The 26,497-nt window shown below is 38.9% G+C and overlaps 2 protein-coding genes across 2 annotated transcripts in view; one reads left to right on the forward strand and one right to left on the reverse strand.

Annotated features, from left to right (window-relative positions):
• Window positions 1–2,289, forward strand: part of LOC107038346 (flotillin-2) — a 112,746-nt gene extending 110,457 nt beyond the window's left edge. Inside the window, exon 9 of the transcript XR_001460893.2 lies at window positions 1,873–2,289. The gene's annotated coding sequence lies outside the window, so the exon portion shown is untranslated. The remainder of the gene's footprint in view (window positions 1–1,872) is intronic.
• LOC107038333 (flocculation protein FLO11) lies at window positions 1,570–26,497 on the reverse strand. Its single transcript, XM_015257376.1, has 9 exons — window positions 26,320–26,497; window positions 20,663–20,881; window positions 15,290–15,361; window positions 10,749–11,028; window positions 9,878–10,046; window positions 4,935–5,118; window positions 3,577–4,332; window positions 2,733–2,912; window positions 1,570–2,254 (listed from the first exon to the last, which is right to left on the reverse strand). Exons 2-9 carry the CDS (start codon window positions 20,808–20,810, stop codon window positions 1,869–1,871), a joined length of 2,175 nt encoding a protein of 724 aa, XP_015112862.1. The 5' UTR covers window positions 20,811–20,881; window positions 26,320–26,497; the 3' UTR covers window positions 1,570–1,868.

Consider the following 26,497-nt stretch of genomic DNA (forward strand, 5'->3'; position numbering starts at 1 on the left):
TACAGACAATTTTTTAAATAATACGAAAAACCTAATTTCATAATTTTGGCGAGTTTGGGATGAAACTAAATAAATTATCAATCTTATCATGTCCCATCTGTTAAAAAAAAAATCAATCTCCTTTAACTTTAGATTCATCGTCCCCTCGTTTCCTCGATCTCGTGCAATGGGACAGCTTCATGAAGATTAATTATCGAACATTCGGGATTTCTCATGGAGAAAAGCCTTCACATGCCTTGAAATTGTGACAGCCTGATTTGAGTAACAGCAATTTAGCGAGAGAGATCAGAATTTCACCTGCTTTCAATTTTCCTCCCTTTGGTCACGAATAATTAACAGCAGTCCTCAAATTATTTTACAAACAAAGTAGACTATCAATGCCACATTTTTTTTCCGAACAAATTCATACAGGAAAGGAACGATTAATTGGCCTCAGAGTGACGGCATTTTCTGTCGGACGTATCTGTCGAAATCCATAATTTAATAGGATAATAAAAATCAGTACGTCAGCACTAGTGTCTTGACTCCTTTCAAGATAATTATGAAAAGGAAGTGATGACATTAATCTAAAATGACATCCGTTATTCATTATTTCATGTCATTTACGTGACATTATGTGTTATATATTACTTTATCCAAAGGGAACTGATAAATTTGTTTCTTGATAATTTATTAATGATTTAAGGACGAAATCTATGAAAATTCCGGTGCGAATTTCAAATTAATATCATCATAATGTGTTTTTAAAGCTGAAATCCCCCAATTTTTGATAGTTAAGATGAATATTAAATTTCGGATAATTTAGTAGAATAATAAAAATCAGTACGTCAGCACTCTCTTTTGTTAGCGATGATATCAATCATCAAAAATGATATCAGTTATTCATCATTTCATTTGTGTTATATAAAATTCTTTCGAAGATTGTTTAAGATTTTTCCGATTTATTACTGACTTGAAAACGAAATCTAGAAAAAGTCTGGTGCAAATTTCAAATCAATGTCATCATAAACTATTTTTTAAACTGAAATCCTCCAATTGTTGATAGTTGACACAAAGTAAATGACATTAATCTAAAATTCAATCAGTATTAAAATCCATCATCTTTCATTTGTGTTATATATCATTTTTTCAAAATTGTTTCAAATTTTTCACATCTTTAACAATTAAATTTGTTCTTCAATAATGTATCAATGACTTAATAACGAAATCTACACTGAGAGAAAAACAAGCACGTTGTCCAACAAGTCTTGTTTGGGCCAACAAAATCGCTAATTGAAAATTGTCAAAAAAGAATTTGTTTGGTTGGAATTTGAGTCTCAAACATGAATAATTGTTCTGCTTTCGACAGCAACAAAATATTTGGCTCAAGAGGCGGATAATAAAGATTTTTCGGGAGCAAAATACGTATGGGAGTATCGAATAACGAAAGAGTAGTGCTAGAAATGACATTTCTTGCGTCTACAGAGAACGCAATTTTTTTTTAAACTACTAAATCTATTTCTGCGACAAAAATTTTTCATTCCAGCGCACTCTCTACATGTCTGGCACAAAAAAAACCTTTTTGATAATTTTCAAAAAACTGTTTTCTTGGCACAAAGAAGACTTATTTGAGAACTGTGTCATTTTTCTCTCAGTGTAGGGAAATTCAGGTGCAATTTAAAATCAATGTCATCATAAACTATTTTTTTAAATGTGAAATCCCCCAATTTTTGATAGTCAAAACGGATATTAAATCTCCCGACCTCGAATATGTCACGTTAAACTCTTAAAAGCCATCAAGAGCCCCTCGATGTATCACAAACATTGAAATTAAACGAAAAAAATGCCCAAAGCCAATCTCAAACGAACTTTGTTATCCTGTGATGTTGTCAGACGTTGGAATGCGATGTGACGGAAGGCTGTGTACTGGAAGCTATTGTTGATGGTGTTGAGTTTGATGAACTGACAACGACAACTGGCTTCACAAGGGTCGTGGTATTGAGATACTGGGCATTGACGAGTGGCACTTGACCCACGGATTTCAGTATCGGCGTTGTTATCATCTTTCCAGCTAGATTCGAGGGGGCCAGTATGTGAGCTGTCACCTGGTTTCCCTGGGATACAACTGTCATTGGAGTTACTATTGGAGTCAGGCCTGAGAGGGTTGTGTGCTGGCCAACAATGTGGGCTATGCTCTCTGTGGACGGTGAACTCTGCATCATTGGCTTGCCAGTGGATGTTTGGAGGGAGACGCCAGCGTGACTCAGTGTCAATCCTGATGCACAAAGTACAAAAAAAAATTATTTAACAATGTCAATAAAGAACAAAATAAATTCTTCTTGTCAAATGTTTTTCATTAAATAAAACTCTAAATTTAACATTTTTCTATTCATTTTAATGAAAATCTCTCAATTTTGTCGAATAAATCATTCATTGCAAATATTTCTTCTATTCAAATCAACTAAACAATCAATCTAATCAATTTATCTCTTTGAAAGGGTTTGAAAACAAACCCAAAAAAATTCCACCATTCAAAATCAATTAGTTAAATTGAAGAGAATCGTTATCGGAAATTTTAAAAATCCTGTCGACTACTTTCAAAGCTTTTTGAATATTTAATAATCCTCAAACAGCTCTGCAAGTAATCTATTTGCTCTCGCATCAGTTCATTTTCAAAATCGAGATCATAGAACGAATTGAACTTGGTGCTGATGCAGATTGCTTTGATATATTGTCGTTCATTAATTAATCACCTCCTTGCACAGCCAACGGCTGTGTCTTGACAGATCGAAACACCCCATTAGCAGGTAGAATATTCAACTCGGCACCACCAGGAAGTCTCGTCAACTCCGATCCATTGCCTCCCACCAACGTAACTCCACCGACCATTTTGTGGGGTGTTTGCGTGTCCCCTGGCCTTATTCTCGCTTGTGCTGTTGAGAAAGAAGTAAACAAACCTCAGAATATGATTTTACAATATTTTTTTTTATCGCCGAAGGGATTAATTTCAGAAGAAAATACCACGAGACATTTTTTGCAGCTGATGAAATTGCAAAAAAAAATCTCTTGAAACATTTCTCCCTAAAATAACTCCTCAAGATAATGGATATTTCTACGCTTTTGGTAATTACGGATTTATCTCGCATACATGCCATTTTAGGGGGAATTATCAAATTTAATACTCAAAAGGACACATTAAATCGATTAGTTGAAATAACACTTGAATTTTCAATAATTTCTAATTCACTGACATGTGTTGCTCCAAATCCTTGTACTGTTGTTGGAATTTTTGCAATTTTCAATCAATTCATATGTTTCGAATACTCGACATGACTCGACAAATTTCTCAAGAGCCTGAGGAATAATAAAATTGTATTCTTTGAACCCTTCCAACATTCCATGACTGATCCTATTATAATTTCCACTGTCACGTAGACCTGGAAATTTCAATGAAATCGACCATTCCCCAAATTAACATATCAATCAGTTCATAATAACGTGAAAATGGATGGAAATCAGTAAAATGTTCAATACTCAACTCTACATTTCCCGAGTAATTACCAAAAACAGTAGAAATATCTCGTACAATGAACTTACTAGTGACATTGAGTGGTGGTGGATGTGTAGCAAGTACAAGTGGCCTTGCATCATTCCCAGAATGTACAAAAGTAACAGGTCTTACATCACTGGCTGACGATTGCACAGCAAGTGCAAGTGGTCTCTCCTGATTCGACAAATTAGAGTGTACAAATGTCACACGGTTGTCATTAGCTGCTGATGAATGCACAACAAGTGCAACTGGTCTTGGCTCACTTCCAGTTGTCGATTGTACAGCAATGAGAGGTCTTCCCTGATCCCCTGAATTTTGTACAGCCAGTGTCAGTGGTCGTGGCTCACTGCTGCCAGTCGTGTGAGTCACAAGCAATTGCCTCGTGTCACCAGGTATAACACGAAGACCAGATCCAAGATGCTGTAGAGTTGGTACTATTGTGGCTAAACCCTGAGTTGTGTTCAACATCTGTGCACTTATTGGCAGATGCAACTGGTGTGACTGTTGGACAACTGGTGGCGATGTGACTTTCTCTTGAGCTGGTGTTGGAATACTCGGTGTCGATGCACCTGGACTGGAACTCGCTGGTGGACTCTCCCGTGAATTCTGAGCGAGATTCAAGCCCTGGGTTTGGCATACAACTGCTGCTGTTGCTACTTGATTGTGAATTGATGGTGTTGTACTTGTTGTTTGATGGTTCTGGGGGGAGCTTGCGGTTGCTGCTGAACTTAAACTACTGGTGCTACTGTAACGCGTACCACCGCGAGCTAAACCTGACACGTCAACGTCCATGCTCTCTGAAACTGGTGGACAAATAGTGGTGTTAATTATTTTCGGCTGTGGTCAATGGCATCTAGTTGATTGGACTATTTTATTAGGTGACTATTTTGTTGAATACTTTCAAAGCTTTCTAAATAGTTCACCATCTTCAAACAGCTCTGCAAGCATTCTATTTGTTGTTGCATCAGGTCATTTTCAAATCGAAAAGGGAGAACGATGTGAACTTGGTGCTGATGCAGTTTTCGATCTGAATTGAGAGCTTTTGGGGAGGGAATTCCGAGGATTTTCTTTTTCGTGATAAAAGTTTGGAGGGAAGATGTTGAAATTCTCAAATTTCTGTCGACTGATTTCAATTTTAATGTCAAAATCTTTGTTAATTTGGCATTCACCTCAAAACCAAGTGTTTTTGGAAAAGAAATTCGAAGGATCTTTTTTAAAATGATAAAAATTGGGGGAAAAAACTGACATTCTAAGATTTTTATCAACAAATTTCAATCTCAACATTTCTGTGAACTCGACGTTAATCTTAGAATCAAAGAATTTTATTTGCAGCTGAGAAAACCTGAAATAAATATTTGCCATTCTCTAGTCAACATTGGCACGTCTAGATATACAAAAGATTTACCATTTTTGCATTGTAATGGATCAATCGCCGAACTAGGCTCTTGCAATAATGTACTGAAATCAATATGATCCCAAGTAGCAGAGAGTTCCTTTTTCAAAGCAACTATCCTCTGTTGAGCGGCTATTTTCTCTCTCGCAAGTCTCTCCATCTCGTGTTCAGAATCCCGTTCTTTTCTCCTCAGTGTCTGCAATAATAACCAACAGTCCAAGAATTATTACCGATAATAAATGTAGATTTGAATTACTGAAAACTTGAATTTGACAGGTGTCAATTTCACGGGACAATGGACATAATTGAGCGATTGTTTCATAACTTCATTGCTAATTCCCCCGATTACTCAACAACTTTCATGGTTCAACTTTTCCCTTCCCGAATAAACGCCCCGATACAAACCGACTTGAATTAACAAATACCCATTCTGGCAGACATCCAAAGCTGCAGTTGTTTATTTCTCATTTAAAACTCGGGCACACGTGACCATCAGCATCAACTTTACGAACACATTATGAGAGTAGTGATTTTGATGTACACGTGGAGATGTTGAGCCATTAAAGGTCACAGCGCACGCGCTCCACTGACAGACACGTGCTTGATGGCAACGATCTTCAACATCTTACGTACAATCGATCCAGTAAAAAATCAAGATTCACCGCCAGAGGGGATTCAAAAGCCCACGTACACTGAGAGAAAAACAAACACGTTGTCAGACAAGTATTGTTTGGGCCAACAAAATCGCTAGTTGAAAATTGCCAAAAAAAATTTGTTTGGTTCGAATTTGAAAGTCTCAAACATGAATAATTGTTCTGCTGTCGATAGTAACGAAATACTTGGCTCAAGAGGCGGATAATTCACACCAGACGGTGCCTTTTCAGGATGAAAATGTCTCATACAGAGGAAAATTTATCAACAAATATTTTATCCCCAGGTTACAAGATTGCTATCATATCATTATTATTGTTTCATTTAAGGGTTCATTTGTTGTCTGTGATTATTAGACAGTCGAAACGAAAAACTACTATCCCTTGTTTCGCAGAGAACGAAGATTTTTCGGAAGCAAAATACGTATGGGAGCATCGGATAACGAAGGAGTAGTGCTAGAAATGACATTTCTTGAGTCTACAGAGAATGCAATTTTTTTTTAACTACTAAATCTATTTTAGCGACAAAAAATTTTCATTCCGGCGCACTCTCAGCACGTCAGAGATCGGCATCAATCATTATTTTAGTAATATTAAGAGAATTTTTCCTTAAAATAATTGAATTCATTAATTTATCTTTGGAATTTAGAAAATAGTAAAATAATTGATAATTTAAATTTTCAAATAACTATTGAGTAAATAATTAAAAAATTTCTGAACAGTATTAAAGATTATCCAAATAATCGTCAATCTTCCGAATTCGCTTGTTGGTAAAATAATTCAGAATTTAAAAATTTAATTGTTGATTAATTTAATAAGTGAAAATTGTCAAGTTCTATTACTTGATTAGGTATTTACGAAATTAATGTCAATTATAATGTATGATTATGCCTATCTCTGCAGCACGTCTGGCACAAAACAAATCCTTTTTTGATAATTTTCAAAAAACTATTTTCTTGGCACAAGTAAGACTTGTTTGACAACTTTGTCGTTTTTCCCTCAGTGTAGAGTATTCCGATGGCTCATTGGATCAGCCCCAAGTCGAAACAATCCAATAAATAACAAGAGAGAGGATAAATCAGTGCATGAGTGAGGATAAATCAATGGCTCATGAAAAAAAAATGAAATACACTTTTGCCTCGGCAATTCTTTAAAACCAATGTACGTGCCATGTGGTATCATAACGATGGCTGTGCCCATCACGTGACGAGTGCCAATAGGAAAACGACGAGAGCATGATAAACTCGTCTGGTGCTGGAGGAGGGGGCTAAGATGAGAGCATATGCGTCAGCCTATTCAGCCTCGAACTTGAGTCATCAAGATAACAACACTATTTTTTTTATCAATAAATTGACCACAATATTCGCAATGCCAGTCCTATCGGAATGATAGTGAATCGTCCTTTAACATTTTTTTAATATTCCCTCCAGCAACCCAGAGCGAGAAATAAATTAATGCAGAACGATAAACATGAGATAATCATGTGATGACGTGGTAGTCGTTAACTCAAGTTGCGGAAGGTCAGGCACATAAACTTATTTACCTCGGAATAACAAGTCTACAGGCGTCATTATCGTGTGGCTTATCACACTGTGAGTGTGTATGTTGTCTTCATTGGCAGGTTCAATGTCTCAAATTGTACGACGGGGATTCTCAAGGATAACTTTGATAGTGCATTTTTTTTCGCTGTTATATTCTATTCCTTGATGTGCGGGTAGAGCAGGAGGAGGTAGGGCGGGGTAAAATGGACACTCGACTTTTTTGAAATGTTAATGGCTTGTTGGGTTGCTAATGAAATGGAATAATTCAGTAGTGGTAAAACGGTTCAAGTCGATTTTGACTTGGTCGGTTTTCCATGAATATCTCGAAAACTACAGGAGATATGAAAATTTGTGTCATGACCTTTTTTGTAGAGCGAATTGAGAGCTACAAAAAAGGTCATACCGAGAAGTTCGTTATCTCCCTTAGGTTCGGAGATATTCCTCGAAAACTCAGCTGAGGGCTAAGGCAACTTGAGGATGTACAAGTACTTTGGCTATTTTTTCTCCAGTGAAATGCTAAAAAAAATCAGTGCTTTCATTTGAGCGGCATTTGACGTAATTTTTTGTCAAATTTTTCTCACGCGATTTAATTGACGAATTTGATGATTGAAAATGGTTGAATCTATAAATATACTGATTTTTTTCCCCAATTAAAAACATAGTTTGGCCTCTTTGTCATGATCTAAAACGGGCTCAGTTGAAAAATTTGTTTTTGAGTTATGAATAGGGAAAAAATGAGAAAGTCTCCATTTTACCCTGTTCTCATCTGAATAAACAGGATGGTGCAACGTTGCGAATTGTATTTTTGAAAGCAACGGTGGCTTCTGTGTTTAGATCGGTGAGACTTTTCTTATAGAAGCCAACTCACTAGACATAAAAATACTTTGACCAAACCCGCTGAAAGATCAAATTGGTATTGACTTCAAGTAGGTCGACCAAGTTCTCGGGGAATTTTGATACTGGGGTATCTATCTGGCGTTCTTTTTTCTTCACGTTTCCTTGTTTTTTTGTGGTAAAAAGGATAGTATTAATATTATTTTGAGAAGAATTTTTGCCCATCAATTATTGGTGCTAAAAAGTCTCGATTTCTCTGGGGTTTTAGAAATTTTCCTCGGCGCTTTAATTTTTGTTACTCCTCACGAAGGAAGTGTTAGCCATAAAAATACTTTGACAAGGTTCTTGGAGAATTCTAAGACTGTAGTGCATTTATCTGTCATTCTTTATGTTTATGTCATCCTGAAGTCGTTGGTTTTACTGAAAATGCTGATGTTTTATTCATGTGACATTTTTAAAATACTTCCTCATCATTTTTGCTTCCGAATGGAGTTTTTTGTTGGGACAGTTTCGTTATTGAAAAATATATTACGATTAAAAAAATGTTATTCTGAGAGAATTTTGTTTCATCAATTATTTTCGAATTTTCCTCAAAAAATAGAATTCTTGAACTCGCGCTGATGCCTCGAATAATTTCGTTATTTTTCAAAATCCACACTGAGAGAAAAACGACAAAGTTGTCAAACAAGTCTTACTTGTGCTGAGAAAAGGATTTTTTGTGCCAAACATGCAGAGAGTGCGCCGGAATGAAAAATTTTTGTCGCAAAAATAGATTTAGGGGAGGGTGGGGCAAAACGGCCCCCCTTCAATTGTCAATAACTTGTGAATGACATTGTGAAAATTCCCAGTTTCAACTTCATTTTGAAGATAATTTTTCATTCTTCAAAACGAGCTCTAACTCATCCCAATCGGATTATTGAATCGGAAAATATTGACGATTGAAGGGGGGCCGTTTTGCCCCATCCTCCCCTAGTAGTTAAAAAAAAATTGCATTCTCTGTAGACGCAAAAAATGTCATTTCTAGCACTACTCCTTCGTTATTCGATACTCCCATACGTATTTTGCTCCCGAAAAATCTTTGTTTTATGCGAAACAAGGAATATCAGTTTTTCGTTTCGACGGTCTAATAATCACAGACAACAAATGAACCCTTAAATGAAACAATAATAATGATATGATAGCAATCTTGTAATTTAGGGATAAAATATTTGTTGATAAATTTTCCTCTAAACGAGATATTTTCATCTTGAAAAGGCACTGTCTGGTGTGAATTATCCGCCTCTTGAGGCAACTATTTCGTTGCTGTCGAAAGCAGAGCAATTATTCACGTTTGTGACTTTCAAATTCGAACCAAACAACTTCTTTTTTGGCAATTTTTACCTAGCGATTTTGTTGGCCCAAACGAGAATTGTTTGACAACGTGTTTGTTTGTCTCTCAGTGACACAACTAGACATAAAAATACATTCCCAAAGTTGTTGGAAAATTTCAAGACTGGGGTGCATTTCTCTGTCATTATTCGTCTTTATTTCGTTCCGAAGTTTTCTCTTGCAATCCAAATGTCGATATTTTATTCATCACATGGAAATTAGATACGAATGCGTACAGTGAACGAGTCTAAACTCGGCACTGACATTCAATACTCGTGAGCTAGTGGATAAATCTTGGAGGGGCAACTACTTCCAAATATCGAATTTTTCCCTATTATTTGCTCGATCGTTGATCGATAAAGTTGATCATGTAACGGAATGATACATTATTGTAATGAATGTGTCGTTGAAATAATGGCGGTGGAATTTTTAAATCGCATTTGGCTTATTTCAATTTGTAATTCCTACCGCGTGGTACATTCCAACGCGCTGTGCGTGTTACCACGTTTTATTCAGTTTGAATGTTATTTTTTGTCATTTAAAAGCAGAGAAGGCCACCCACCTGAATATGCCTTATTGCTGCATGGAGGATTGACAGGTTTGACGATTTCTTCTCATCCTGAGCTGGTAGCTGTTTCTTCAGCATTTCGAAGCACTCCTTTAGGTGGGCACGACGGTTTTTCTCGAGTTTATTGTGAACTTCTCGGGTACCAGATCTTATGACACATGGTCTGAAAATTAAATTGAAATTCAATTGATTTTTCTCATTGTTTAACCATTTCATTCTTTCAATTGCAATCGAAAACTGAATCTCATTCAAAACAAAACTAAATACATGACATTTTTTTTCAACATTTTCTCATGGTTTTCAGTTTTCCCAGAACATTCTCATTATTGATAAATTTATTACAATTTTGAAGAGATTATATTGAAGGCAGACAAATTTTTCAGCAATTATTTCGTAAAAAAAACAAACTAGTTCTTGATTTTTAAACATCGCAGTTTTTCTATCGTTTCATTAATCTATTGAACAATATATTTTTTAATATCCAAAACTTCATAAGGACTGAGTATCTAGTCCCGCAATAAAAAATCAAATGTAAATATTAATTACCCATTGCGATGAAAACGGGATCTCATTCAGAACAAAACAAAATCCATGACATTTTGTTAAAAATTCCCTTATATTTTTCAGTTTTCCCAGAACATTCTCATTCCTGATAAATTTATTACGATTTTGAAGAGATTATATTGTAGGCAGAAAAATTTTTCATCAATTATTTCACAAAAAAAACTAATTCTTGATTTTTAATCATCGCAATTTTTCTATCGTTCCATTAATCTATTGAACAATATATTTTCTAATATCCAAAACTTCATAATGACTGAGTATCTAGTCCCCCAATAAAAAATCAAATGTAAATATTCATTACCCATTCCGATGTTTTTTATTGTCATGCGATGAATCCATGTCGACCACAACCGACGTAGTAGTACTCTGATTATGATTTGTACTAAGATTATCGATATAATGATTGTGCGATGTACTATTGTGATTATTATGATGATGAATTTGATGATGAGTTGTAACGTGATGAATGTTTGTGTGAGTCGTATTTGGATTTGTAAGTGCTCCACGTGAGATAATAGGACTGCCCCGTAGGGTAGTCGAGTGGTTGCCATTCGTTCTGCTAATGTCGAGCGGATCCTCCTCTGTAAACCAAACAGTTGTACAGAATTAAAGAGGGAGAAATCGTCATTAACACATCGTCGGTTTGTCATTTATCACAATTTCATCGAGTTAATTATGCAGACGGTGGGGCATTATTCCAGACAATTGCGCATGCCAATTCACAATCGTGAATTGATTACACGGGAATTCTGTGAATTTGTCATGTACGAGTAGGAAATCCAGAAAATTCGAATAATTGGATTTTTGCATTTTTTAAAAATGAAAACATGAATATTTCAAACTACGCGGAATTTTTAATGATTTTTATTCATTTCGCGGGAATAATTGACCTGAAATTGTCACTTTTTATTAATTTTTCCATAAAATAATGAATTCTCAACAATCAAAATCCTTGAAATTCAAGTGAAGGCCAAAAATTTTGAAAAAGTGTAGCGTAAAATTCAGCCAAAAATTGTTGACAAATAAATTGTATAATTAATTATAGATGAGAAAAATAAAAAGTCTCGTTGAATCAAAAGAACAATAGAGCAAAAGCTGAATGACTTGGCGTCTGGTTTAACTTTAGAATGGCTAAGGAGACTAGGAACATCGGATGCCTAATTTCAACCCGAGTGCAACAGCTGAAACGTTCCGGCATGAATGCTTCGTTTATTTACATTTTTTTATTATTCTTTTTCAGTGTCTATAAATTAACAGTGGTAGGCTCATTCATGTTGATCTTCTCCCCTCCTTTTCTAGGCTCTTGGCAGTCGTATTGCATTGCTCTGTAGCTTCTTAAAACTATTTTTACCTCATCCTTTTCTGTCAAATTCCCGATAAAACGCGGAGAAAAATCATTGAATATTGAGGAATTTTCCAGGCGAAGCATCACATTTGTTCAATTCTCTTCTGACCGACTAACTGGTTTACCTGATGTCTCGGGGAAAAGAGTGAAGGGAAGAATAAAAAAAACACGACAAAAATAGAAGAGTCCAGAGCTATGAACCGAAACCAAAATAAATCCTCGATATCTTCTGACCGGATGCTGCGATTTGGACGCATCAAGTCTCATTTCAAACCTCGAAAAATACATTTCAAATGAAAAAACATCCTTGAAATCCAGTCTGAAAAAACTCCAGTCATCAAAGACTAAAAACCATTCATTACAAAGCGAAGGTGAATAGAGACGCACAAATTACTAGTAAATCGGTAAAACGAAAATCTGCGTTTTCGAGGAATATCTCGGAATCTATGGGAGATAACGAAATATTCGTAATGACCTTTTTTGTAGCCCTCAATTCGTTCTATAAAAAAGGTAGTCTCAAAAATTTTGCTACCTCCCTTAGATTCCGAGATGTTCATTGAAAACTGGGCGCTAGTCAAAATCTACTTGAACCGTTTCACCGTTTCGCCACTGAAATATTTTAGAGTAATAAAATACTGTAGTTCTGCGCCCTTAAACCCCGACTGTACATGATTTTTCCACCCTCACACCCTCAAAAATCCCCTAGTCTCAGCTTCGTCCGTTCACTTCGCCTTCACCCCCTCATTTATTCCACAAATCGGAGTAAGAAACTTCGAGAAACGCTTATTCGATTACGAAACCGCCGACAGGATGCGTCAGTGATTAAAATGCATCCACGACGGAAGCCTAAAAAGACAATATAATAATAACCCCGTGACGTATATTGACCGAATACCCTTATCTTCAAATTGTAATTAAACAAATCTCCTCAAAAACTCGACAATTTTACAAATTGCAACAAAACTCAATCGATCAATATTTCCGATCGCTTCGATTGAACAAAACGAGAGATAAATTTTTTTTTTAGATGAATAAACAACACGGAAACATTTTTACATTGAAAACCGCAATTTTTTGCACCTCGAAAATTTTGCAAAAAGTACCAAGGAAACATGAGAGTGCGTGCAGTATTGGCGAGGTAACAGGAATATCGAGGAGTGGGAGGGTTGCGAGGAAGTGAGACAAGTAAGTGGGGGGATAGCACGTGGTCGAGATAGACGAGTGAGAGCGCGGGTCAGGGGAGTTGTCGGTGAAACAAATATAATGGTAGTGGGGATTACCACGCAGACGGACACGTGACTCTCGGTCATGCTGGTGCGCGCGTCTGGAAGTACGTCTGGCAGGGGTAAAAGGAGAGGACGGAGTAATTCCTTTCTATCAATATCCGAAAGCAAATGATTTCCCTGAAACCGAATTTTCGATGATAAAAAATGCGCTGAAAATTTAAAAAATCCCAGGGATTTTACAGTAACTCAATTAACATATTACTCGAGCACTCAGACACTGACGGACGTGTAAACGACCTCCTGTCGTCAACAGTCAGTCGAGAATAATATTTTTCAAGTTTTTTCCAGAATTATTGAGGGGCGAGTGGGTTAAAATGGACACTTGCGCATTCGGGTGTGAACATCTGGAAATCTAACGGAGATAGCGAAATTCTTGTCATGACCGTTTTTGGAGCCCTCAGTGTGCTCTACGAAAAAGGTAATTACGAAAATTTCGTTATCCCTCTTAGGTTCGGAGATATTTCTCGAAAACTCAGCTGAAGACTGTCGACTTAAGGATATCCAAGTAATGCAAGTGATGTTCAAAATTGAAACCGTTGAAATTAATATTTCTTCAAAAATTCTGGGCCATGTTCCGGCCAGCTGTAGTCCCAAAGTAGCCCAGAATTTTTTAAGGTGTATCCAAGTACTTTGGCTATTTTTTCTCAAGACTGATGAAATAATTAAAAAATTGTCATTTTTGAAAATTCCGAGTATTTTCTGCAAATAAAACAATAAGCTTTCCGAAAGCTTAAACAATTTTAATTACTCATAATTTCCAATCTGTAACTATAAATGACAAATTATTGCTTTATAATTTATAGTTTTAATTATTTATAAATAATTTCATTAACATACCAACGAATGTTTGAAAACCAATAATTCTGCGAAAAATTTCAACTTCAAATATTTCTCACTCAATTGCCTCAACGAATTTTCCAATTGAAAATGGTCTGCACCAAACTGTCAAATCTACTTGGACATCCTCAAGCCGTTTTACCGCTCCGCTACTGAACTAATTCGTCTCCAAACCAAAACATCAAATCAAATTTACTCCGATCTACGAACCCCGAAAAAAAAACAAATGTCCATTTTGCCCCAATCCTCCGGTGCGCTTCTCACCGAGCAGATAATGACGTATCCATTTTTTCTTGGGTGCAGGTGTTGTTGTCCACCGCCTCTCGTCACTGACAACATCAATGATCCCAACCATGGGAAGTCCCTTCGACTCACCCCCCAACGTAGTATCGTTAATCCCTCTCACGTCACTGTTACTCCCATTAACACCTCTCCCACCCAAATTGGATGGCGTACCAACCATAACACTCATGTGATCGCGTACCAATGCACTATCTTCCATCAACAAAACGCCCATTATTACCACTAACTACATCAACATGGCGAACGACTTTTTCGTATTGAACGGCTTTTTTGTATGAACGGCTTTTTTGAATTAATTCATACCAGACAACTAATCTTTTGTTTATTAAAGAAATGTTAAACCCATCAGTGTATTGTATTTGGCTACTAGACAATGAACACCTTTAAAAACCAAAACTACATCAACATGGCTGGAAACCTAAAAAACAGTCTCAAAAATGCCGTTCAATCCAGTCTCAAATGCCGAGTGAAAGTGGACTCCAATAAATTCAGCTCAATCGTAATTGCAGTTCAATCAATCCCATCAATCTCCCCAGATCGCCGGATTCACAAGGCGTCCTATCAATATCTCCAGATAATCGATCACATCTGATTACACCGCGCAATCGAGTGAAAATCGTGCGAACAAAATGAAAAAATTAAAAAACCGAGTGTACGTCACACGCGTGTGAGTCGCAAATGCCGACTGAGATCTAAACTCGAGTTGTGACCGAACTGGTGCGGTTAGCACCAACCTGAGGATGATGGAGGAGCGTCGACGACCGTTCGTATCGCCGCTTCCCCACCCCTTCATTCCTCATTTTTTTTTTTCAAACACGCAAGGCTCCCTGACGGATATCTAACACCCCGGGCTCTCAATAACGGCCGCTCCCCCCGCCCCTCACACCCACCGTCTCCCCATCATCCCCTCCACAGTTCACCAACTGCGGTCTCTGTATTGACGCTGACAGGTCGTCCACGTGGACCCAATCGAACTCGCTCGATGATTTTCGTCGATGAGATATGACTTTTTTACTCAAACAAATGGGAGAATTTTTTTTGTGACAATAATTTTAGTGGAATCTGACTCACCGTCGATTATGAGCATTTTTTCCTCGCAAAACAGGTCATCTGGCTCGCTCCGCTCTCTCTTCATCTTTGCACCTGTTTTGGGGGAGAGAAAAGATGAATTTTTAATTGGGGGTTTTAGTGGAGAAAAGGGGAAGGGAAAAGGGCGTTTTTTTTTTTAATGACGACCTTCGTGGTACCGTTTCTACCCGGCGTATGCGCTACCATCTCGCGGCGAATCGGGGGATTTGCAATTGTACGTGTCCCAAGGTGACCGTGCGGAGTGATGACGTTTTACGTGATCATTCATTGGGGTCATGGATTTTTATCAAAATATTTACTATGAGGTTTTACTGCAGTGGTTTATGGCTTTTATGTGGGGACTGGTTTTTCTGGAGAATTCTACGGCGATTTGGGGAATACAAATGTGTTGGGATTTTTAAAATAGATTGGAGTGTTGAGTATGACTGAAATCAACGGAAATTGCGGCTGGGGTGGGGCAGAATGGAGTCGAGAATGGCTGAGTGGAATTTTTCGATTTTTTGAAGATATTTTTCTAATGTTTAGCGTGACAGCTGACTCATCCAAATCGGAGCAGTTGTCAGTCAGTAGATACTGCCGACTCGAGGCAGCCAGGTTCCCCCGGTCACCCCTAATTGTTGCAAAAACTTCATCAAAAGACGTGGAAAAATAAAAATTGCCCAACAATAAAAACAAACCAATTCGCGTTTCAAAAACTAGGACAGTTGCATTACGCCGAATTGAATAAAAATTGTCCGCATGAAATTCTAAAAAAAGCAGTAACTCGAGAACGGCCGAGTGAAATTCCCCGATTTTTTTTATTGCCAAGATATTTTTTAATCTTTGAAATGACAGCTGACCCATCCCGTTTCCCCCGCTCGCCCCTGATTCGTATAAAAAAGTCGTCAAAGGGTGCATAAAAATAAAAATTCTTCAACAACAAAACCATAAAACTAAATTTGCGTTTCAAAACTAGAATAGTTGGATCAAGCTGAATTGAATAAAAGTTGTTCTCATAAAATTCCTTCGAAAAAAACGCAGCAACTCGAGAGCGGCAGAGCGGAATTCCCAATTTTTTGAATTTCCAAGTTTTTTTTACTCTTCAAAACGATGAGACCTCACTCATTCAAATCGTACCGCTCAGTCAGTAGATACCGCCGACCCATGACAGTCCGTTTCCCCATTCGCCCTTAATTCACATAAAAACTTCATCAATATCTACATAAAAAAATCCCCACCAATAAAACCATAAAACCGAATTCGCACTAAAAATTGTCCTCCTAAAATTGTATTGACCACTTTTCAATGAATATCTCGGAATCTAAGGGAGATAGAATAATCATTGTTATAACCTTTTTTGTAGAGCCGATTGAGTGCTACAACAAATGCAATTACGAAAATTCCGCTATCTCCCTTAGATTCGGAGATATTCCTCAAAACTCAACTGGGAGATGAGTCGACCCATTTTACCACTTCGCTACTGAATTGCACCATTGAATCAGTAGATACCTCCGACTAAAGACAGCCATAAAAATATCCCAAAAGGATCCCTCGAACCACCCGACCATATCCACTCCCAAAATTCGTTGTTGACAGCGGACCATTTTGCCCCGCGTACCGTAGCCTCCACGTGCGGCTGGTCCCACGGGTGGCGGGAACCAAGAGACATAATTTCCGTGGTGGGGTAGTCAGCCCCCAGACCTGCGCGCGCGCGGAGAGAGAGAGAGAGAGAGAGAGAGAGAGAGAGAGAGAGAGAGTGAGAGAGAGAATTGACCAGCCGGGATATCCTCCGGGTCAGGAGCGGCCTCGCCACTTGAATCGAGTTATGCCGGAGTAAATTGAGAAGTGGCAACGCTGGAAGATTGATCAGAACTCCACGCGGCCGGGTGAGTCTCGTGGAGGTGGGGGGAGAGAAAAAGAGAGGGGAGAGGCAAAAATTGCCGGGGACAGGGTGCATGCGCAATGGAGGTAAACTCTCTGTTTGGCCGCGTGCTTTTCCGCCCGCCCTATCTGACGTTGAGAAAAAGAGAAAGAAAGAAAGAGAGAGAGAGAGAGAGAAAGAGTGGCCGTGTTGTTCTGTTCTGTTCTGTAATGCCCCGGCCGGCAACGAGAGTCGAGGACAATAATTGTCTCGACTTCAGGGAATCCGATAATTTCGTTCTGTTTTCCCTAATGATCTCATCGTAAATAAAGCCCCAAACGTTTTGGTTTCATCCTGAGTTTTGGTATTTTCATGTAAAAAATACCTGGAGATGGCTCGGGAGTCACTGACCGACGTTTACAGTACCTCCCCCGCTTGTTTGCCTCACCAGCGCGCCGAAATGCACGACGTGACCGGGGCTCCTCTCTCGTCGTGCCTTGGCTCTCTCCCTTCACCACTGATGCTTTTTATTCACCTTTTTTATCCTGTTTTTTTTGGGCTCTCTCGGTGTACTAAAACCGGCCTGTTCATTCCCACTACTTCGGGTCTGGGGCCTGCAGTCCCGATCGACTTATCCCTGAGCATTCACGACTTCCGTCATCCTTTCATTTTTCAAGTGAGAAAATCCCGACTTGTACCCGGCATTAAGGCGCCTGGGGAGTTTGAGATAACTGCGGAAATGCCGGGAAAAGTTGGCGTCGTGAATTCTCTGCCAGCAGGGGATGGAAAATTTGATAGATGGCGCGAAAAAATCGTTCCGCTTTGGAAGCCTTTCCGGTAGAGGGGCGCACCCACACCTGTTAGCCACCTCGCACTTTTGAACGGTTCTTATAATTATTTGTCATATTCCGATCACGTTCAACTTGTTTCATCCAGTTCCCAATGAGGGAACAAATTTTTCAAGCTTTACTTCAGATTTTTTCGTCTCCTTTTGCCTGAGAATTCACCGCGCAAAATTTGCAGTAATTTTCATTGACTCCCGAGGCTCCTCAAAAATAAGTCGCCATTTATTTTAATGCCTCACAGCCACGTGCTACTGCAGCACTCCGAGTTTACTGACCCCGTTGGAAAAACCAAGATGGTGGCGTCCCCACCTCGCACTTTTGAACGTTTCTTATAATTATTTGTCTTCTTCAGATCACGTTCAACTTGTTTCATCCAGTTCCCAGCGAACGAACAAATTTTTCAAGCTTTACTTCAGATTTTTTCGTCTCCTTTTACCTGAGAATTCACCGCGCAAAATTTGCAGTAATTTTCCTTGACTCCCGAGGCTCCTCAAGACGTAACGAGCCCCTCGTTTCTGAGTGGGGATCTTCAATTGTGTTATCTCCCACAACTGCTGATCTTTATGGACGAAAAAACTTCAGGCACAGCACGATCCGGCAATAACGAAACTGGAGTTTATTCTTTTTAAAAAATTAATCATCATACGCAGGACAATTCTAAAATTCAACCCATGCAAGGCGATCCGTTACACTCAACCCCCCCTTCCCTGAATCATAGAAATTTCAAATAGTCATTCACTTAACGCGTTCACCCGACGCATCTCCCCGAGAAAAATAAGTCGCCATTTATTTTAATCCCCCACAGCCACGTGCTACTGTATCACTCCGAGTTCACTGACCCCCCGTTGGAAAAACCACGCGTGAAAAATCATGGGAATAGCAATCATGTCTCAACCGTGCTACCAACTGAGCACCCCTGATGACAGGGAAATCATACCTAATTTGGAGACGACGAGCGCGCGTGGGTCAACGCGTGCGATTCATATGGTTTTGCCAGTGCCAGTGGCTCTCAACCTCCTTCAGTGTTACCCTAGATCACGTGGTCGAACGGTCGATAGCCGGCAAAGCTCTCTCTCTCTCTCTCTCCCTCTCTCTCTCTCTCTCTCTCTCTCTCTCGTTTATTTTTTCCTTTCCCTTCTCTTCTTTTTTTTTACTCCCCCCTTTCTTTTTCGCTCAACCGCAAGATCCATGACCTTTGGCGAAAACGTGGGCGATAAAATGGAGGAGAAAATCATTAAAAAATTGGGGCGCATTGTTTATTGGTTGTGGTTACTCCCTGCGAACTATTTAGTGTGCCAAAAAAAAAAAAAAGATCGCCAAGGACGGGGCGAATGGTCGCCAGCAGTGTCTGTTCACCCGCTCCACGGTAACTTTGACCGTGGATATACGGGACGTTTTCCCGTGGATTCAAGGTAATTTCTACCGTGGATATATGGAAGATCGTGGACCCTCAACTTTTACGTCTCAAATTAGATCTAGATAATAAACTAGGCACATCGAATCAATTGATAAGTTATATGGAGATAGTAGACTAGTAAAGAATTTTCTCGTATACGAATATCAGTATAGATTAACGCAAATAAAGAATGAAATGAATAGTTTTTTACATTTTATGTGAACCTTTTCTTAACGATATTCATATTTGTCTGATGGGGTCCGAGTGCACGAGTGGGTGCCGAAATATAGTGTAAATGAGTTGAAAACCAGAGTTGTGCCAACATTGTCCAGTCGGCTCTAGGAGGGGAAACTCCTAGAGCCGACTGGGTGTAGCGGACATTTTTATTTCTCTCTAAATTCTAATTCTCTTAGAATTCTTTAATGCCTAAAGGAGGTTAGGGGGTGTATGAGGTGAATTTGAGAGTGAATTTCTGTGGTTCCCGGTACCTTAGTCGGTAAGAGTGATAAAACTCATTCAACTGATCAGTCTATAAAACAGAGTAAAATAATGTTTTAAACATTAGTTATTGTATTGATTCTGTATATTTATTAGAACTGTGAATCTCTAATCATAATAGATATAAGTTTGAATACGTTAACTTATAATTAAGAAAATCATTGTATCTTTAAGGTAAATAAACGTATTTCGAAAAAAAAAAAAGTCGGTAAGAGTGCCCGGCGCGTTTCTGGGAGACCCGGGTTCGATTCCCGGCTGAGTGAAGCAGAAATTTTTTTTTCTCTCTAAATTCTAATTCTCTTAGAAGTTTTTTCGGCTCTAGGAGGGGAAACTCCTAGAGCCGACTCTAGGAGGGGAAATTCCTACTAGCTTCCCCTCTAGGAGTTTCCCCGAATGACGAACGAGTCTCGAAATGCCGTGCAAATGTCTCTAAGGATGATTTTTTAACCAGGGGAGACCCTAGACCTCACTGGACAATGTTGTGACAACTTTGCTTTTCAACTCTACTCACAGAGCTCAAAACCAGAGTTCATCGCAGCAGAGATGTCAGACGAGATGTGAGTGAGAATCTACCGTGAATCCACGGTGAACTTTACCATGGAGCGTGCGAATAGACAGTGCCTGGTCTCCCGGGGATATTCGGGGTTTGCGTTTTATCTGGGCCTTTCTTTTTTCGTCGGGGGAGCATTGATCCCATTCTAACAATTGAAATCATCGCGGCGGAACGGGGGGGGGAGGGAGGAGGAGGAGGAGGAGGAGAGAGGAGAGTCACTTACCACGTGGCTCGTTTGAATTGTGATGATTCGAGTGTGGCGCAACGGCGAACGAATGATCCGAGGATGAGGAAGTGCTGGCAACCCTCTCTCGTTTCTTCTCCTGCTGCTCGACATATCGTGCAGCCTCCAGCAGTGTCTCCAGGCTCATGCTGATTTTTTTGAATTGATCCTGCGGGGATTAGAGGCGAAGTTACGGGGTACACTGACCCGGGTGCCAGTCTGCAACAAATTCATTGGAGATATTTAGAGAATGGGGTACTAGGTTTTTAGGAGACAGATGTTTTCATTTTTTTGGGGATGGCCAAGGATTTTGGCGACTTTTTCGCCAGTGAAATGGTTTTCTAGGTTGCAAATACTGTTGTGCCTTTTTTTTCACATATCAGCGAACAAAAAAAATTTTTTTAGGCACATGGAAAAAAAATAAACAGATTGCAAAGGAAATCGCAGAAAACTCAAAAGAGAAATATCATGTATAACACCATAACATAAAAAAGTAAATAATTTAGAAGTCGAGAGCCTCTATAGGCCATAGTTTTCTCCCTGAAAATAATACTGATCATAGAACCATTGTTTTTTATACTAGTTTTTAAGGTTTGTAAATATTGAAAATGCTGATTGTTTTCTTGAATAAAAACTTGGTTAAACAAAAAAAAATGGTTTTCTAGGTTTGTTGTTCAACATCGAAACTTCATTTAACTCCAAGTTTATGGAGATTTTGCAATGATTTTGTTATTTAAACTTTGTAGGGCTGAATTTGAATCTCAATATTGAACCTTTAGAAAAGATTTTAAATCTGAAATAATTTAAAAATTCCAATTTTTGATAATTACGAACATTTTTTTATAAATAATTTATAAACAATCAATTTTCCACCGTGAAAATTATTTTTTCAGAATCGTAACAAATTCATTAATATTCAGAATTTTACCAGAAATCGATTTCATGCCTAAAAAATGTGTCCGAAAGTTCAAACAATTCCAATTTTTTACTTATGATCAACGAATGTTTAAAAAAATAATAATTCTGTGCAAAATATCATTTTAATTAAATTCAGCAATTGTCCAGACATTTCAATTAATTATCAATATCTCTTTAACAATTCAATAAGTCATTGACATTAAAAAAAATGGTGTCCATTTTGCCCCACTTGTCTGTATCTAATCATTTGTGTGTTCATTAATCATTTCTCACTTCAAATAAATATCAATACTCTCATGAAATATTAAGGGGGTGGATAAATAGAAAGGGAACAAACATTTCCCCTAGATCTCCTGAATGAAAAGGTCTATTAGAACAGATTCCGAGGTGTTCCTAGATGAACAGGAAATTCCAGAGTGATATAAAGCTGCTGAAGTAGATGATAAACGCGAAAAATAGTGGTGCGTATTTCGCGGAGGGAAATGAGAGTTGATAGCGAAGCGGTGAAATGAGATAAATCGAATCAACTTGAAGATGAGGTTTTCGTGGATATCATCGTCTGGGTGGAGGATAGGGGAATTTCCCTGGGGAGCTTCCTCGGGGAGCGATGGGAGCTGACAAAAATAACTGCGGAAATTCTGGTATCTACCATCAATACTGTGGTATTCAGTGAGAAATGAAATCGAAACTATATTTATTTCAAGTTAATTTCCACTTCAACTTGAAGTTTAATTTTTCGCAAATACCTCTGAATATATGGAAAGTCCGAAAAATTTCCTGAGAATCTTTTCTGTAGATCTCCCAAGGCTCTGAAAAAATGTCTTCGCATAAATTTTTCATTCGTTCTTCCATTCCCCAATATTCTCAAAAAAAAAAAAATCACGAAACATTGTCAACTTCCTTGTGTGATGAGTCATGTGATATATATAGTAAACCCTATTGTGATCAAGATCATTGATAGATTTTTCAAAGAATGTGAGTTGAAAATAAAATAAATTAAAAAAAGTGTAATAGACTCTATCAAATAGAGTGTACATTGAGTGTAAAAACACATATTGTATAACTAATAAACCTTCCATGTACGTTTCTAATCGCTTAATAAAAAAAAAATTCTCAAAAAACGGATCTGTTTCCAATAAAAATTGTTCCGTCTCATTTCTCCACCCCCTTTGGCAAATATCTCTGGATTGATGGAAAAAAAAAAAATCTCCGCAATCTGTTTCGTAGATTGCATTATGCTCCAGCAAAAATCTCCCCAAAAATTCCGGCATCTCCCTTCAATTCCGCAAAAACAGATAAATTCCCAACAAAAATCCCATCTCATTTCTCCACTCCACCCCTGAATTCTGTCTCCTCACCAATTTCTCTCAGACAACCGCAAAACGAGTCCCTCCCGCATAACATCGAGATAACCCCGGGCTTGATAAACGAATGAAGTTTCCTTTAATCAGGCATTCGCTCCGGCTCCAGTAGCCGAGAGAAAAAAATAATCTCATCTAATTGGCGTAATCTGGACATTCTCCAATCAATAAATTACATCCGAACTCAAACCAGACCTCCTCGCTCTGCATTTCCAATCGCTGAACGGTTTTAGTGGTGATACACTACTAAAACCCCCACGAAATTATTAATGAAGTCGTGATGCGTAGAATGACGAGAGACGCAGTGACAAATACGTCGCAAATTTCAAGTCACCCACGATCCCTCACTCCCTCCTGCCTCTGCACTGTGAGAAAAACAGCAGAGTTCCCAAGCAAGTCTTACTTGTGCCAAACAAATTATTTGTTAAAAATGATCAAAAAAGGGTTTTTTTTAAGCTAAACATGCGAGACATGCGATTCATTCATTTATTTATTTATTTATTCATTTATTTACTGTTGTATCCAGAGCCAACAACCCACAGACCAATTATACACCGAAAGAAAAAAGACAAAGTTCTCAAACAAGTTTTACTTGTGCTAAGAAATAGTATATTTCGTTACGAGTGCGGAAAAGAGTTTTTTCGCCTTCGGCTCGTGCTATAAACCCCCCACGAGCCAAAAAACACTTTTCCCACGAGTATCGAACGATATTTTTCATCACAACGTGTGGAAAAGAGACGTTTTAGGCGCGCTTAAACTGAGTTACTAAATTAAATTAATTTTTCATTGTTTGTAAATAGGGGAGGTTGGGGTAAAACGGACACTTTTGACTTTTTTTTCATGTTAATGAGGAGTTGAAATGTTGATAAAATTTAATAATTTTTTTTCAATACAAAAACAATTATTTCCCTTTGTGACGAGCCTAAACTGAGCTCAATTGATCAATTTGTTTCTGAGTTATGAATACTTAAAAAAAAGTCTAGTGTCCGTTTTACCCCAACCTCCCCTTCATGTATGATAAATTTGATTCTGTAATTGGCCTTGCGCCGTGGCACCTTTATGAACCAAAAAAATTGACTGAAAATGAAAACGAACTAACGATTTTGTTAGCCGAAACGAGACTTGCTTGATAACTCGTTCGTTTTTCTCTAGTGTACCTCCCAGTATTTTTTCCCTTCAATCTTCTCTTTCTCTTTGTGTTTTCTGTGAAGTAACACGAGCGCAGACGCAAAGACACGCTCGCTTGCCTCTCTCATACCCAACAGACTGCATTATGATTTTATATAAATAATCCTTCCCCCTCGCCCGCCCATTAATGAACAAACGAGTGAATGAAGCCCGTCATTACAATCATTTCCACCAAGATCAGAATAAAACATTCTTCGACGTTTGTAGACCCGAGACGATGACACGTGTTACCCAGGAGCACGTGCTCGTACAATCAGCAGGAAAAATTTTTCAACTCCGATGGGAAGACGTTAAAATTATAGCCGAGTGAGTCACTGGTGAACTAATAAAACTAAATAATCGTGAATGGAGGAATTGCACGTTTTGTTTGAAAAATTATCAGCCATGAATAAACCATATTACCTCCCACTCCTCTTTCCCCCTCTTGGCGGAGTAGCTGGTACTCTTCACACTTGGCAACGGTCAAACTAATGTGATTCCTCGAGTACCAACACATTGCAGCGAAAAAAGAGAACGTACACGGGCGGCGTAGGGGGAGGAGGGGGCGGAGGGGAGGGAAGTGGGAGAACGGAAAAGAATCTCGCTTTCCCATATACACAATAGGAACTTTCAAAACTTGAATATTTATCATCTTCACGTGTAAACATCACTGCAATAAAATTGTCTGAGGTATTAATTAATTACTGAATAAATTGGGGGAAATAATGTCTGTTTTTTTTTTATTGGGGGAGGGTAGGGTAAAAGGGACACTTTAGACTTTTTTAAAATTATTCATAACTCAGAAACAAATTGATCAATTGAGCTCAGTTTTGGCTCGTCACAAAGGGAAAGAATTGTTCTTTGTATTGAAATAGAAATTATTAACTTTTATCAACATTTCAACCCCTCATTAACGTTTTTTTTACCCAACGTTTACCTTTACATTTGCCTTTCGCCATGCGTGCCTAAAACGTCCCTTTTCCACACATTGTGATGAAAAATATCGTTCGATACTCGTGGGAAAAGTGTTTTTTGGCTCGTGGGAGGTTTATAGCACGAGCCGAAGGCGAGTGATGTAATCCCACATTTTACCCCTCAAAATCTCCCAGCCAAAAGCTCCCATTCGCCCAATTTCGTCCCGTAAAATTGCACCCCTGAAAAAAACCCCATCACCCCCACCCCCCAAAAAACCCATTTTCATCCCGCTGTGCGAAAAAGTAACTTTAGGTACGCGAAGTGTGCCTAAAACGTCCCTTTTCCACACATTGTGATGAAAAATATCGTTCGATACTCGTGGGAAGTGTTTTTTGGCTCGTGGAATTACATCACTCGCCTTCGGCTCGTGCTATAACCTCCCACAAAAAACTCTTTTCCACACTCGTTACGAAATATACTATTAAAACGGGGAAAGCGGAGTGAACCAAGTGCTCGCTCAACTCTCCTCGCAGATGGTTTGGTCATCTCCGCGAGTGGGGGCTCCCCTTCGCAAAAAAGATAGGTGTAGTAGAGGGAGTTGCGTGCAAAAATAGGTAAGCCTCGCTAAAAAGGCGTCGTGAAGTACAGCCGAAGGTGCCCCTCCCCCGGATCCAAGCGCGTACGTATGCAAAAGTCAAGTAGCGTGTCCAAGCAAAGTGGGATAGACTGAAAAGCCATCCCCAGCGTGAAATAAGGACGAAACGAGCAGAGCGGCCACCCCCCACCCCCTTGCCCCATGTAGCAACACAAAATTCTGCACAAGTGGGGATGAAGAGACCCGTGCACGCTGCGGGTAGAGGTAACCCCCTCGCACACAGCGGCAAAACCTCGCATTTACCTCCGTTAACCAATGGTAAACCTCCGAGCGTGTGACGTCACAGTGTGAAATAAGACGTGATTGGATGATTCTATTATGGCAAATAAAACACGCCACGCAACCACCCATACACATGTTAATTAAATAGACGAAAAATCGAGGGAGATGCCGTGAAACGTGACAAATAAACAATTGTACAGAACACAAGGAGGCCAGAGGGCTCACGACTAACGACTTTTCAACGGAGATGGCAAAGGCACACAGCCTCAGCTGCCGTAATACGGGCGTGGTTGATGAGATAAAAGAAAAACAAAGGGGTATCCACCGTGACAAGATCACTCTCCAGAGGCCCCCGGGGAATAAATCATTCAGTCTCGTTTTACGTGTTTGCACACGAAGCAAAATGATATTGTACTTACGGATGGTAGTGCGCAGCCCGAGTCACAATGGAAACACGCGCGTTTGCCACTTTCACGGGGGGTTTCGTAGAGAAATCAATCTCCCCCTGGCGGGCCGGCAAAGGGAATTTTCTTGCGTTTGCAAACTTTATATCGCGATTTTAACCGGCGGTAGGGAGACTACGGACTTTTTTCAACT

The sequence above is a fragment of the Diachasma alloeum genome, unplaced genomic scaffold (genome assembly GCF_001412515.2).
Source record: "Diachasma alloeum isolate Michigan unplaced genomic scaffold, Dall2.0 Dall_scaffold_00280, whole genome shotgun sequence".
Classification (NCBI taxonomy): domain Eukaryota; kingdom Metazoa; phylum Arthropoda; class Insecta; order Hymenoptera; family Braconidae; genus Diachasma; species Diachasma alloeum.

Coding starts and splice junctions, on each gene's coding strand:
- LOC107038333 (XM_015257376.1), bottom strand. CDS start 20,810: ATGAGCCTGGAGACACTGCTGGAGGCTGCACGATATGTCGAGCAGCAG. Junction 11,029..15,289: donor AAAAATGCTCATAATCGACG/GTGAGTCAGATT, acceptor TTTGGTTTACAG/AGGAGGATCCGCTCGACATT. Junction 2,913..3,576: donor ACCACCACTCAATGTCACTA/GTAAGTTCATTG, acceptor CTTTCTCAACAG/CACAAGCGAGAATAAGGCCA.